Source organism: Vitis vinifera, chromosome 13, assembly GCF_030704535.1.
Source record: "Vitis vinifera cultivar Pinot Noir 40024 chromosome 13, ASM3070453v1".
In the NCBI taxonomy this organism is placed as follows: domain Eukaryota; kingdom Viridiplantae; phylum Streptophyta; class Magnoliopsida; order Vitales; family Vitaceae; genus Vitis; species Vitis vinifera.
In genome coordinates, this window is record NC_081817.1 from 23,394,970 (window position 1) to 23,411,083 (window position 16,114).

General features: G+C 36.0%; 1 protein-coding gene across 1 annotated transcript; it reads left to right on the forward strand.

Moving 5' to 3' along the window:
- Positions 1–74: 74 nt before the first annotated feature.
- Positions 75–14,879, forward strand: LOC100259957 (putative disease resistance RPP13-like protein 1). The gene is made up of 15 exons (XM_059741562.1): positions 75–3,681; positions 3,805–4,278; positions 4,623–4,725; positions 4,854–5,836; positions 6,374–7,673; positions 7,823–8,674; positions 9,012–9,781; positions 10,052–10,113; positions 11,080–11,411; positions 11,931–12,244; positions 12,469–12,595; positions 12,866–12,932; positions 13,742–14,054; positions 14,280–14,602; positions 14,696–14,879. The coding sequence occupies exons 1-2, from the start codon at positions 78–80 to the stop codon at positions 4,275–4,277; spliced, it is 4,077 nt and encodes a 1,358-aa protein (XP_059597545.1). The 5' UTR covers positions 75–77; the 3' UTR covers position 4,278; positions 4,623–4,725; positions 4,854–5,836; positions 6,374–7,673; positions 7,823–8,674; positions 9,012–9,781; positions 10,052–10,113; positions 11,080–11,411; positions 11,931–12,244; positions 12,469–12,595; positions 12,866–12,932; positions 13,742–14,054; positions 14,280–14,602; positions 14,696–14,879.
- Positions 14,880–16,114: the final 1,235 nt, after the last annotated feature.

Genomic DNA, 16,114 nt, shown 5'->3' on the forward strand with positions numbered 1-16,114 from the left:
AGACCCACCACCATCAATTATTTTTCCTTTTTCTCACACTACTCCAGTAATGTTACCTAAAGTTTGCCAGCTGCCCCATGCATGACCCCGTTGTCACTTTTCCCCTTGTTTTAATCGGTTATCCCTATCATATTTTTCTTTGGCAGCTGCTCAAGTCTTCACTTGTTTCCATCTCGCTAATCTCTACTGCCCTGCCCTTTGCTTTCTTGATACAAACAATGGAGGTTGTTGGACAGGCTATTCTTTCGTCTGCCCTTGAATTGTTGTTTGATAAGCTGGGATCCTCCGAGTTGCTCAAGTTTGCTCGCCAAAAGAATGTCATTGGTGAACTTGACAACTGGAGGGACGAACTGTTGATTATTGATGAGGTGCTGGACGATGCGGAAGAGAAGCAGATTACAAGAAAGTCCGTGAAAAAATGGCTGAATGATCTCAGAGACTTGGCTTGCGATATGGAGGACGTACTGGACGAGTTCACCACGGAGCTGTTGCGGCGCAGGTTGATGGCGGAACGTCTTCAGGCGGCTAACACAAGTAAGGTACGGAGCCTCATCCCAACTTGCTTTACTGGTTTCAATCCTCGGGGTGATGCTCGGTTTAGTGTTGAGATGGGGTCCAAGATTAAGGAAATCAGTAGACGGTTGGACAATATTTCAACTCGGCAAGCTAAACTGGGTTTGAAAATGGATCTTGGGGTTGGGCACGGCTGGGAAAGGTTTGCATCTGGAAGAAGAGCTTCTACTTGGGAACGGCCGCCCACGACATCTTTGATTAATGAAGCTGTTCAAGGTAGGGATAAAGAAAGAAAGGATATTGTTGATTTGCTGTTGAAGGATGAAGCAGGGGAAAGCAACTTCGGTGTACTTCCCATTGTTGGCCTTGGAGGGACCGGCAAGACTACGCTTGCCCAGCTCGTATGCAAGGATGAAGGCATAATGAAGCATTTTGACCCCATAGCCTGGGTTTGCATATCAGAAGAAAGTGATGTGGTGAAAATATCAGAAGCAATTCTCCGTGCACTCTCTCATAATCAGAGTACAGATCTCAACGACTTCAATAAAGTTCAACAGACATTGGGAGACATGTTGACTCGAAAGAAGTTTTTACTGGTTTTAGATGACGTGTGGAACATAAACCACGATGAGCAATGGAATACTCTGCAGACGCCATTTAAATATGGAGAAAAAGGGAGTAAGATCATAATAACAACGCGTGATGCGAATGTCGCAAGAACGATGAGAGCATATGATTCACGCTACACTCTGCAGCCTTTGTCTGATGATGATTGTTGGTCTTTGTTTGTGAAGCATGCTTGTGAAACTGAAAATATCCATGTACGCCAAAATTTGGTACTTCGTGAAAAAGTTACAAAATGGTGCGGTGGTTTGCCCTTAGCAGCAAAGGTGCTTGGTGGCCTTTTACGCTCTAAACTACATGATCACTCATGGGAAGATCTATTGAAGAATGAAATTTGGAGATTACCAAGTGAGAAGCGTGACATTCTCCGAGTGTTAAGATTAAGTTACCATCATTTGCCTTCTCATTTAAAGAGATGTTTTTCTTATTGTGCATTATTTCCCAAGGATTATGAATTTGAGAAGAAAGAACTAGTCTTGTTATGGATGGCCGAAGGTTTCATTCACCAATCAAAAGGAGATGAGCTTCAAATGGAAGATTTAGGTGCTAATTATTTTGATGAAATGTTATCAAGGTCATTTTTTCAGCAATCAAGTAATAACAAGTCAAACTTTGTTATGCATGACCTAATTCATGATCTAGCTAAAGATATTGCCCAAGAAATTTGTTTTAATTTGAATAATGATAAGACAAAGAATGACAAGTTACAGATAATTTTTGAAAGGACTCGTCATGCATCATTCATTCGCAGTGAGAAAGATGTGCTCAAAAGATTTGAAATATTCAATAGAATGAAGCATTTACGAACACTTGTGGCATTATCAGTCAATATAAATGATCAGAAATTCTACTTAACTACTAAGATTTTCCATGACTTGTTGCAAAAGTTGAGACATTTGAGGGTGCTCTCCTTGAGTGGTTATGAGATAACTGAGTTACCATATTGGATTGGTGATTTAAAACTTTTGCGATATCTTAACTTGTCTCATACTGCTGTCAAATGTTTGCCTGAATCAGTGAGTTGTCTCTACAATCTACAAGTGTTGATGTTATGCAATTGTATAAATCTTATTAAGTTGCCTATGAACATTGGGAATCTGATTAACCTTCGGCATCTTAATATCAACGGCTCAATTCAACTAAAAGAGATGCCTTCACGAGTGGGTGACTTGATAAATTTGCAAACGTTATCCAAGTTTATTGTGGGCAAACGTAAAAGATCAGGAATAAATGAATTGAAGAACTTGTTGAATCTTAGAGGAGAGCTCTTTATCTCGGGGTTGCACAATATTGTGAATATAAGGGATGTAAAGGAAGTCAACTTAAAAGGGAGGCATAACATTGAAGAGCTAACAATGGAATGGAGCAGCGATTTTGAAGATTCAAGAAATGAAAGAAATGAATTGGAAGTCTTCAAGTTACTACAACCTCATGAAAGTTTGAAAAAGCTTGTTGTTGCGTGTTATGGTGGACTAACCTTCCCAAATTGGTTAGGAGATCATTCATTCACAAAAATGGAGCACCTGAGTCTCAAAAGTTGCAAAAAACTCGCACGATTGCCACCGCTTGGCAGACTACCTTTACTCAAGGAGTTGCACATTGAAGGGATGAATGAAATTACATGTATAGGTGATGAGTTCTATGGGGAGATTGTGAACCCTTTTCCATCTTTGGAGTCTTTGGAGTTTGATAATATGCCAAAATGGAAAGATTGGATGGAAAAGGAAGCATTATTTCCTTGCCTCCGAGAGCTGACAGTAAAAAAATGCCCAGAACTGATTGACTTGCCGAGTCAGTTGCTTTCCTTCGTGAAGAAGCTTCACGTTGATGAATGCCAAAAATTGAAAGTGTATGAATACAACAGGGGGTGGTTAGAAAGTTGTGTCGTTAATGTGCCTTCACTCACCTGGTTATACATTGGGGGGATTTCAAGGCTAAGTTGTTTATGGGAAGCGTTTTCTCAACCCTTACCAGCTCTTAAAGCTTTGGATATTAATCGATGTGATGAGCTGGCATGTTTGGAACTGGAAAGCCTTGGTAGTCTTCGAAATTTAGCGATCAAAAGCTGTGATGGAGTTGAATCCTTGGAAGGGCAAAGACTGCCTCGCTATCTTCAATGTTTGAATGTGGAAGGGTGTTCCAGCCTAAAGAAGCTGCCAAATGCATTAGGAAGCCTCATATTTCTTACAGTTTTGAGAATTGCGAATTGCTCGAAACTTGTGTCATTCCCAGATGCTAGTTTCCCACCAATGGTAAGAGCTCTTAGGGTGACAAATTGTGAGGATCTCAAGTCACTGCCCCATAGAATGATGAATGATAGCTGTACCCTTGAGTACTTGGAGATTAAAGGTTGCCCATCTCTCATTGGCTTTCCAAAAGGCAAGCTCCCCTTTACCCTTAAGCAGCTGCGCATTCAAGAATGTGAAAAACTAGAGTCTCTACCCGAGGGAATAATGCAGCAACCTTCAATTGGCAGCAGCAACACTGGTGGCCTTAAAGTATTGTTTATATGGGGATGTTCATCTCTCAAGTCCATTCCAAGAGGTGAGTTTCCCTCCACCCTTGAGACACTTTCGTTTTGGAAATGCGAGCGATTGGAGTCAATTCCAGGGAAGATGTTGCAAAATCTCACATCCCTTCGTTTGCTCAACATATGTAATTGTCCAGAGCTGGTATCCTCGACGGAAGCATTTTTGAACTCCAACCTTAAATTCCTTGCTATTTCAGAATGCCAGAATATGAAGAGGCCACTATCTGAGTGGGGCCTTTACACACTCACCTCTCTTACACACTTCATGATTTGTGGCCCATTTCCAGATGTGATTTCTTTTTCAGATGATGAGACTCTGCTTTTTCTTCCTACATCTCTCCAAGATCTTCAGATAATTAATTTCCAGAACTTGAAATCCATAGCCTCCATGGGACTCCAAAGCCTCGTCTCTCTGGAAACTCTTGTGTTGGAGAGCTGCCCGAAGCTTGGGTCTGTTGTACCAAACGAAGGACTGCCACCTACCCTTGCAGGGCTTCAAATCAAGGATTGTCCTATTCTAAAGAAGAGGTTCATGAAAGACAAAGGAAAAGATTGGCACAAGATTGCCCACATTCCCAAAGTCGTAATAGATGAAATTATACAACAATAAGGTAAGCCCGATTCACAATACTAACTCCTTTATCCGCTCAGTTACTAGGTTTAATTCTTCCCGTAATTGTAATTCCCGCTTCAATCTTTCATATAACTGCAATTTTTTCGAATGTTGATATCAGTGCTTGAGGGGTGGGTGTTTTGGCAGATTGCTATCATCTTATGCCTTGCAATCTGTGCAACAATGTATATGGATACCACTAGATTTCATCTTCATAATTTTTTCTGGTTATACTTAGGATAAAATGCTTTTGATTTTATTTATGGCACTTCTACATTTGTAACATGATGATTCTTTCTCATTATTTTTCTGACATAATGGAATTTGGGTTACCTATTGCAGAGTCCATGTTTTGACTGGATCTGGTGTTGGGCCTTCTTTCTATTTTCTCTCAAAAAAATCGTCTTAGTGGAAATAAGATGAAAGATAACCTAGCAAAAGCATGGTATGTTCCTTCCCTTTTTTATTTTGTTTTCTATTTGTACCTTTCTTGATGATTCATTTTCCTATTTTAATTTCAATAGAAATGATATTTTTAAAATCTGTCTTCTTGACTTGTGATATATCCTTCAGGCTTGTCCTCTCACACTGCTCAATCCCCTACACTTCCAGCCAAGGTGGAAGCCTCCTTCAATTATGGTAACCAGGAGAAGCTGTTAGCAAGGCTGCATGGCCTCACATCTCTGGGAGATATGTCAATGTTTCCTCTCAAGGGGCAGGTTTATCATCCCTGATATACTTTGAGGACTGAAATCGACACTTGCAGGACTTGAAATCTTGGTCATTCTCTTCTGAAACATTTGTGCTTCCAACATAAAGGATAGATTTGTTCCTGCAATATTCAGCATCCTTCTGTAGAAATCGATGACTGAATAATCTATTAAAGAATCCTAGTTTCTGTTCACAGAAGTATACACATTGATCATACTTTCCTCCTCATATTCAATGAGATATACTTATTCACACTTTTCTCTTGAAATTTAATGTTGCTTTATTCATGAGATTCTCCAGTGCACATGTAGGTTGACAAAACAGAAAAAGATGCATGTGCGGAAACCAGTGCATGCTTTTCTCTTTTGTCTTAGCTTTTGAGAAAGGCTTATTTTATGGAAAGAGTAGATCAGATTTGTTCTTATTTTTCTCAATTCATCTTGCTAATATGTGATGGTTAAATTGATTGTGTTTCAGTTCATCAATATTTGTGTCCCCATTCATGTCTCGATCTCAATGCACCCATTGGAATGTTGCTGTTGTGCTACTTCAGAATAGGGAAAACATAGAAATGCAAGACCGGTAAATGTACTATGGAGCAAGAAATGTGTCGAGTTTCAGTCCTGTTGCTGAAGAAAGGGCTGCCCACAACTTCTAAAACCATCCATGGGGAACTATCCTATCTGGAAATACAGTGATTCAATGAGAAATTGGAAAGACTGCCCTATTTCCTCATTCCCTGTATGCTGATAGATGGCTCACATTCATGAAGAAACTTCAGACTGGACTATCTTTTCACATCCATAAGAACAGAGACTATGACATCCCATGCTATTTTCAATCAGGTATATTCATTCATAACATCTAATTCTTACTTTATATTATCAATATCAGTCTCATTTTTCTTATATAAATTCAATATTGTGCAAACCAAATCCATAAATGCAGCCTACTAGCTTGGGGAGCAGCTCACTTAATTTTTAGTTTGGACTTTGACTGGGAGGTGTGGCTTACACCACTTACACAGTACTCAACTCTGTAAAAGTTTCATCATTAACTGTTGCATGTTCAGATCCGCTGTCCTTTTCATATGATAATGTTTGCCTCTTCTTATGACTCCAACTTCTCTTTGCATCCAAAAACTCCCAAATCAGGATTCCAGGTCCACAAGGCATCACCTCTCATGAATATGCACTTAACTTTGTTTTTATCGTAGTGCTCAAAGGCACTGCATGTTCTTGTTCCCATCTTCAGAACCAAAGGCACTTAATAGTCAATTGAACTCTTGAGTTCTGACAGGTTTCACTATATTCCGTCAGATTCATTAGCACAACATCTGTTTTCAATATTTGATAATGAAGGAATTTAGGTTGTACCTGCAGGAAAAGGGAGTGATGTATATAAAAGCAAAATTCCTGGTCATTGCTGCAGCTTATCAGTATCTGCATGGGTAAAGTATCCTAAACATGAAATTTTCTCTTCAGTAAAAGCAGCTATGCCAGATGCACCAATTCATAAAATTTCGGGGGTTGCACATGATTACAGTTTCCAAAATCAGGTCTTAGAGAGGTTTTAGAAGGCCTATTAAGTTCATTTCAAAATTTGAGTCTCTCTAAGATTAGCGTCTGCTTCATATCAAACTAATTTTCATATCCAAAAGGATCCAATGCATAATGCTGTTTCAACATTTTTGTCTAACTACATCACATTATACAAGATAACAGGGCTTGAAAGAGTCCCAAAACTGCACTCTCTTGAAAGCTATGGATGGATGGCTGGCCTAAGCTTTGATCATCTTTGCTAGGGGAATAAAAGGCATTATTTCCTTGCCTCGGAAAGCTTACAATAAAAAAATGTCCAGAACTGATTAACTTGCTGAGTCAGTTGCTTTCCTTTGTGAAGAAGCTTCATATTGATGAATGCCAAAAATTGGAAGTGAATAAATACAACAGGGGCTTGTTAGAAAGTTGTGTTGTTAATGTGCCTTCACTCACCTGGTTATACACTGGGGGTGGTTTCGAGGCCAAGTTGTTTATGGGAAGGGTTTGTTTAATCCTTAACAGCTCTTTAAACATTGAAAATAAATCAATGTGATGAGCTGTCAGAAGTTGTGATGGAGTTGTATCCTTCTCCAAAGTAGGTGTAGGTTAAAAATACAGAAGAGGGTGCACCTGTGGGAAACCAATGCCTGCCTTTCTCTTTTGTCTAAGCTTTTGACTTGGGTTTATTTTTGGAAAGCATATATCTTATTATTCTTAATTCATCTTGCAAATATGTGATGGTTAAATTGATTGTGTTTTAGTTTATCACTATCTGTATCCCCATTCATGTCTCCATGCACCCGCTGGAATGCTGCTATTGTGCTAGTTCAGAGTAAAGATTTGCCCTGAATAGGGAAAAGACAGAATTGCAAGACCCGTTGAAGTCCTATGGATCAAGAAATGTGTCAAGTTTCAGTTCTTTTTCTGAAGAAAGGGCTGCCTGCAATTCTTAAACTATCCATGAGGAACTGTCCTATCTGGAGATACAGTGATTCAAGAAGAAATGAAAAAATTGCCCCATTTCCACATTTCCAGTATGCCAAGGATAGCTCACTTGTCCATGAAGAAACTTCAGACTGAATTATCTTTTCACTGAGAAAAAAGAACAGAGGCCACCATATCCCATGCTATTTTCAATCAGGTGTGTTCATTCATAACATGGAATTCTTACTTTATATTACCAATGCCAGTCTCCATTTTCTTATATTAATTCAATTTTGTGCCACAATTTAGAACTAAAATGGGAAAAAGATTCAAACCAAATTTAAAATTTCATTACCATAAATGCAGCCTACTAGCATGGGGAGCAGGGCATTGGAATTTGACTGGGAGGTGTAGCTTACACCACTAACAATGGGAGCAGAGCATTACAACTTATGGAGTACTCAACTCTCTAAAAGTTTCATCATTAACTGTTGGGTGTCCAGGTCTGTTTTCCTTTTCATATGATAGTCAATGTTTGCCTCTTCCTATGGCTCGAACTTCTCTTTGCGTCCAAAAGAACTTCCGAATCAGGATTCCATGTCCTCCAGGTCTACAAAACAACACTTCTCTTGAATATGCACTTAACTTCGTTCTGATATAATTTCAGTGGATTCCATCAGATCCTATAGCTCAAAATATGTTTTCAATTTTTTATAATCATTGTATTCAGATTGTACCTGCAGGAAAAAAGGACTGATGTAGACAAAAAGCCAAGTTCCTGGTCGTTGCTGAATCTTATCAGTATCTGCCTTGGTAGAGTATCCCAAACATGAAATTCTCTTCTGAAAAAGGAGCTATGCTAGATGCAGCATTTTACAAAATTTTGGGGGTCACACATGATTGATTACAGTTTTCGAAATCACGTCTTTGAGCAGTTTTGAAAAGCCATATTAAGTTCATGTTAAAACTTGATTCTCTCTAAGATTAGTGTCTGCTTCATGTGACTCTAATTTTCAAATTCAAAAGGATCCAATGCTTAGTTCTGTTTCAACCTTTTGGGTAATTACATCACATTGTACAAGATAACAGGTTTAGAGAGTTCAAGGGATATCCCAAAACTGCACCTCTATTAAAGCCAAGGACGGATGGCTGGCCTAGGCTTTGATCATCTTTGCTGGAGGAATAAAAGAAGATTCCTGTTTTTAAGTGACATAAAAGGTGCAAATTCTTTTATGATAACGTGCCAGTAGCAACAATTTTCTCAATGTTTGCCTCTTCCTATGACTCCAACTTCTCTGTGTCCAAAAAAACTCCCAAATTAGGATTCCATGTCCTCCAGGTCTACAAAGCAACATTTCTCTTCAATATGCACTTAAACTTGTTCTTATCTTATTGCTCAAAGGAACCGCCTGTTCTTGTTCCCACCTTCAGAAACAAAGGCACTTATTAGTCAATTGAACTCTTTTCTGATAGAATTTTACTGTATTCCGTCCAATCCATTACCATAAATCTGTTTTCAATTTTTGATAATGAGGGATTTATGTTGTACCTGCAGCTTTTGGCTAATTACATCACATTGTACAAGATAACAGTCTCCCGAAAAACTACAAATCTCTTCAAAGCTATGGATGGATGGCTGGACTAAGCTTCGATCATCTTTCTAGAGGAATAAAAGAAGATTCTTGTTTTCTCTTAAGAGACATAAAAGCTGCAATTTTTTTTTATGATAACGAGGTGGTAGCAACAATTTTCTCAACTGATTCTGAAGTCATAGTTATATACAAGGTTTTACACATTCTGGTTTAGTTTCATTTAATTTTGATTAGATTTAGAGGGGAAAGTTACAAACTTTCTATTTGAAATTATGTTTGAACTTCAATAATATTGGATCATTCTCTTATTTTGAGGCATTTTCCAAGATGTTTTATGGTAAATTATGGCCGTAAGCTACAAGGAATATGATTGGCTTTTCTGGGGCTCCAGCATCTGATTTGAAAACCATCTGTCTGCCCTTTTCTTTTTTTTTTCTTTTTTTGCTTTTTTCATAATTTTTTTTCTGCAGACAGATTAATATCATAATCTTTCTTTTTTTCTTGATGAATCTAATGCAGTTATAATTGTTTTCTGATTCCAAGTTAGTGCATTTAGTATGAAACTTGCCTCAAGTTATTCAATGAATTCCCTGTTTAAAAATTTGTTGTTTTTAATTTGTCTATACTTAAATCCACATTCACCAATTTCTATTCCCATTTTCTCAGTTAGATATTGATTGAAAGACCATCAAACTTAGCTGGAGTAGATTTATTTATTGGAGTCAAAGAAACGGTATGTTCTCTTAGTTTTGCAGAATTTTATTAATCTATGTTTTATTTTAGTTACCACAATTGTTAGTGATTCTTAGTTATTCCAAGCATTAATTCTCAAGAACTTTCCTTTTTATTTAGTAATCATCTACTGCTGCATTTGCAGACTTGGGTATATAAACAAATAGGATCTGTCCTTTTTTTCATAATCAGAATTAGTGCTCCAATTTAGTCCTTTCCCTTTTTTTTGTTTTGGTTTTTGAGATGATGAAACAATTTTTGTTGTTGACAGCAGCAAGTGGCTATGAAATATTGAATGAATGGGGATGTTCGTCTCTCAAGTCCATCCAATTGGTGAGTTTCCCTCCACCTTCTAGAGAAGTTATAATATTCATAATTACAACCTTAAATTCCCTCCACCTACTTAGTTACTAGTTTATCTTCAAGGAATCCTTAACCAGATTCAGAAACATGTTAAACACAATTCACCACTTATATTATTGACCCCATAACAAGTAGGAACTATCACTTCCATTTATAAGGCTTCTTTTCTTAACCTACCCAAGATCAATTTACTTAGAAATTTATTCTAAAGATAAGTGAGCTATTATGTGTTAGAACAAAGGATGGTTTTTGTACAATCACTAGGTTTTCTTGTTCAAAAGGTGACTTTTAACACACTCCACACAGTTAGGGTTTCAACAACTAGGGTTTGGTTCAGTGTTCACTCATTCCAAAATTTGCCTCAACCTTGAAATTGCCCTCAAGATATTATTATTATGAAATTTAGAGTCAAAAGATATCAAAGATGATACCCGGTTGTTCAAGTGCATAGTTTTTACATTTTTAGATTAAAAGACAAATGAGGTTTTAAGATCTTAACATAGAATGATTACACAGGGCGGGAGGATTAATCATTATAAGGTTGTATGATCAATCATCCTACACCAGAATGTGATATGAATTACTGAAAGATCTGATTCTTAATTATTAATACCAATCCATCATTTCTATGTTCATTTGCATATGTGCTTCCATTTTTAATTTTGAAATACCGACATTTGTTTATTCATATGAATGAAAATTTATATACAAGAAGTAGTAATTAATATACAACACAGTTTGAGTCTGACTTCTCAAATCACGTATATCATAGCGGTCAGCCTATACATGAAAGTGTTTCATCTCTGAAGTCATCTCCAGGGACAATGTTGCAAAATCTCACACCTCTTCCTTTTCTGAACATACGTAACTGTCCAAAAGTAGTGTCCTCACTGGAAGTGTTTTTGACCCCCAACTTTAAATTCCTTGTGATTTCAGAATGCCAAAATACCAAGAGGCCTCCATCAGAGTGGACAGATTTTTCTTCCACATCTCTCAACTATCTTCACGTACATAATTCATTTCCAGAACTCGAAATCCGTAGCCTCCATGGGATTCAAAAGCCTAGTCTCTCTGGAAACTCTTTTGTTGGAGGACTGCCTTAGGCTTAGGTCTGTTGTAACAAAGGGAGGGCTGCCACTCATGCTTGCAGAGCTTCAAATCAAGGATTGTTCTATTCTAAAAGGGCAGTGTCTCAAAAACAGGAAAAGATTGGCTCAAGATTGCCTACATCGCCAATGTCCTAATACATGAAAGTATACAACAATAAGGTAAGCCCCATTCACGACACTCACTCCTTTATCTTCTTAGATACCTGCTTCAATTCTTCAAGTAAATGTAATTCAAGCTTCAAATTTTCATGTAACTGCAATTTTTTACATTTTTATCATATGTAAAATAGCAATGACGATCATATTTTCCAATTTATCCTACATTAACTTTTTAATCATAGAAGATAGCTACCATCTTATGCCTTGTCATCTGTGCAACAATGTGTATGAGTACAGGTAGATTTCATCTAACCAATATTTTTCTCTGGTTAAATACTTACAATGAAATTCTTTTGATGTTATTTACCACACTTTGGTAAAGGGATTTGGGTTTCAAATTGCAGAGTTCATGTCTTGACTGAAACTGGTGCTGGCACGTAAAAAAATTCACATTTATTGATAATTTTTTTTCCCTTATTTAATATTAGTAGTAATGATCTTTTTACAATCCATTTTCATGACGTGTGATATATACTTTAGGCTTGTCCTCTCACACTTCTCAATTTCCTACTCCTTCAGAAAATGTGAAAGCCTTTTAATCATGATCACCTGGAGAAGCTGTCAACAAGTCTGCATGGTATCACATCTCTGGGAGATAAGAGAATGTTGTTGTGCTAAAAGATTGTTTCCTCTCAGGGGACTGATTTATCATCATTGCTCTGCATCAAGGACCAAAATCGACACTTACAAAACTTGATATTTTGCTCATTGTCTTCTGAAATATGGGTGCTTCCAAGAAAAAGGATGGATTGTTCCTGCAATTTTCCACCCATATATTGATTGTTCACAGAAGTACAAGCATCGATCATACTTCCCTCTTTATATTCAATGAGGTACACATGCATGCTTTTATCTTGTATCATACAGAGAATTCTTCGATGTACATGTTGGTTGAAAAAATAGAGAAAGGTGCATATGTAGGAATCCAATGCCTGCTTTTCTCTTTTGTCATAGTTTTTGAGAAAGGTTTATTTATTGGGAAAAGTGTATTAAATTTGTTCTTGTTATTCTTAATCCATCTTGCTAATATGTGATGCTTAAATTGATTGTGTTCCAGTTCAGAATCAAGATTTGCCATGAATAGGGAAAAGATAGAATTGCAAGACTGCTTAAAGTGCTATGGAAAAGGATATGTGCCAAATTTCAGTCCTTTTGCTTAAGGAAGAGTTTCTTGCAAAGAAACGGTGAGTTCTCTTAGTTTTGCAGTATTTTATTAATCTATGTTTTATTTTAGTTACCATAATTGTTAGTAATTCTTAGTTATTCCAAGCATTAATTCTCAAGAACTTTCCTTTTTATTTAGTAATTACCTACTGCTGCATTTGCAGACTTGGGTATATAAACAAATAGGATCCATCCTTTATTTCATAATCAGAATTAGTGCTCCAATTTAGTCCTTTCCCTCTTTTTTGTTTCGGTTTTTGAGATGATGAAACAATTTTTGGTGTTAACAGCAGCAACACTTGTGGCCATGAAATATTGAACGAATGGGGATGTTCATCTCCTCAAGTCCATCTATTAGTGAGTTTCCCTCCACCCTTGAGAGAAGTTATAATATTCATAATTACAACCTTAGATTCCGTCATAAATTGTGTAGTCAATTTTCCTACTCAGTTACTAGTTTATCTTCAAGGAATCCTTAACTAGATTCAGAAACACGTTACACACAAATTCACCACTTCTTATGTTATTGGCCCTGTAACAGTTTGGAACTATCACTTCCATTTATAAGGCTTCTTTTCTTAACCTACCCAAGATCAATTTACTTAGAAATTTATTCTAAAGATAAGCAAGCTATTATGTGTTAGAACAAAGGATGGTTTTTGTACAATCACTAGGTTTACTTGTTCAAAAGGTGAGGTTTAACTCACTCCACAGTTAGGGTTTCAACAACTAGGGTTTGGGTCCAGTGTTCACTCACTTATTCCAAAATTCGCCTCAACCTTGAAATTGTCCTCAAAATATTATTATTATGAAATTTAGAGTCAAAAGACATCAAAGGTAATACCCGGTTGTTCAAGATGCATAGTTTTGACATTTTTAGATTAAAAGACAAATGAGGTTTTAAGATCTTAACATAGAATGATTACATAGGGCGGGAGGATTAATCATTCTAAGGTTGTATGATCAATCATTCTACACCAGAATGTGATATGAATTACTGAAAGATCTGATTCTTAATTATTAATACCGATCCATCATTTCTATGTTCATTTGCATATGTGCTTCCATTGTTAATTTTGAAATACCAATATTTGTATATTCATATGAAAGATCTGATTTTTTTTTTTCCTATTTTAATATTAGTAGTAATGATCTTTGTACTTCAGGCTTGTCCTCTCACACTTCTCAATTTCCTACTCCTTCAGCAAATGTGAAAGCCTTTTAATCATCCTCTCCTGGAGAAGCTGTCAACAAGTCTGCATGGTATCACATCTCTGGGAGATAAGAGAATGTCGTTGTGCTAAAAGATTGTTTCCTCTCAGGGGACTGATTTATCATCATTGCTCTGCATCAAGGACCAAAATCGACACTTGCAAAACTTGATAATTTGCTCATTCTCTTCCGAAATATGTGTGGTTCCAAGATAAAGGATAGATTGTTCCTGCGTTTTTCCACACTTCTATAGATTGTTTCAATGAGGTACACATGCATGCTTTTCTCTTGTATTATTCATAGAATTCTCCAATGTACATGTTGGTTGAAAAAACAGAGAAAGGTGCATATGTAGGAATCCAATGCCCGCTTTTCTCGTTTGTCATAGTTTTTGAGAAAGGTTTTATTTATTGGGAAAAGTATATTAAATTTGTTCTTATTATTCTTAATTCATCTTGCTAATATGTGATGCTTAAATTGATTGTGTTCCAGTTCAGAATAAAGGTTTGCCATGAAGGGAAAAGATAGAAATGCAAGACCAGTTGAAGTGCTATGGATCAAGAAATGTGTCAAGTTTCAGTCCTTTTGCTGAAGCAAGGGTTGCTTGCAACTTCTAAAACTATCCATGAGGAACTATCATATCTGGAAACATAGTGATTCAACAAGAAATGGAAAGATTGGTTGCCTCATTTCTACAGTCCCTGTATGCTGGCCGATGGATGGCTCACTTGTCCATTAAGAAACTTGAGGATGAATTATCTATTCACTAGAAAATAAGAACAGAGGCTACCACATTGTAGGCTATTTTCAATCAGGTATGTTCATTCATAACATGTAATTCTTACTTTGTATTTTCAGTACCAATCCCTTTTTTCTTATATTAATTCAATTTTGTGCCTCAAATGCAGGGCTACAATGGGCAAAAGATGCAAACCAATAGCATGGGAAGCAGCTCACTTGATTTTTAGTTTGGAATTTGATGGGGAGGTGTAGCTTGCAGCACTTCCATGGTACTCAACTCTGTAATTGACAGTCTTTGAATTGACTGTTTACAGACTCCTTTCACATATTAAGTACACCTTCCGGCTGACAGATCACATGTTTCATTGGAAAGCCTTTTGGTTATTGTATTGATCCACATGATATGGCACTTCATCAGAAGGGATCTGTTAAAGACACCTAGGCCCAACCCCAAGAGGATTATCTTATATCCACCACCACATTGCCAAAGGCTTATCAATTCCCATGCCCTACAACCCAAGACTTCTTTAATCGATCATGCACATTCCCTTGTAATTTCCGTGATCCAAATGGAGCCCGGAATAATCAGACGCGAAATCAGTGGGGAGACTGAAAATGCAGAACAACCTCAAACGAAAATTGTCTAACGTCTCAAGCCTTCTTTTTTTCTAATTTATATTATTTTAATTATTTTTTTTTTTATTTTTCAAATATATTATTTTAATTAATTTTATTTATTTTCAAATTTAAAATTTTTTTATAATAGAAAGGAGGGTTGTGGGTCTGAATTTTTCCAATACTTACCTTATCTTGTCCTTAAAAAGAGAAGGTTGGAAAAAATACAAAGGGTTTTTAGTGGTCTGAAATTTTTTTTAATACTTGGTACGGGTTGAGGGTGGTTCTAGTCTGATCATGTCTCATCCTACCCTATCACGATTATATATAATATTAAATAAAAATTTATTTTAATTTATCTTTTTCATATTTCAAAATTTTAATATTTATAAAATATTATTTTTATTAAAATAAATTATAGATATTTATAACATTTATTAATTTATAAATTTTATTTATTCTTAATACAATTTAAAATTTTATAATTAAAAAATGAAAAAGAAAAATTCTTTTTACACAGGCATTCCATCTGCCCGGCATACCATGTGATCCTTACTCATCTTTCTAAAGATACTACTTTTTTATTTTTTATTTTTATTTTTTTCGCATCTTTCTATGCTGCCCGCATACGTACGGTGATTTCCAAAAAGGTCGTTTTCGCAAAAGTTTTTTGAAAAAGATATCGTACTTGTTCTTTTCTTTTTAAGTGATTTCAAATACGTTTGGTTCGAAGTGGAGGAGAAAAATTTGGAAAAAAAATATGAGGAAAAAGTAAAAAAAAATTAAAATTTAATAAATTATTTTTATTTATTATTTTAAATTCATTTATTTATTTTAAATAATTGATATAAAAAATTAAATAACTTTAAAATATGTAAAATTTTAAATAGTTTTAATTATTTTTTTATTTTTTTATAGAACAACTAAATATGATAAAATATTTTTTTATATATATATAATTTTTCTTTCCA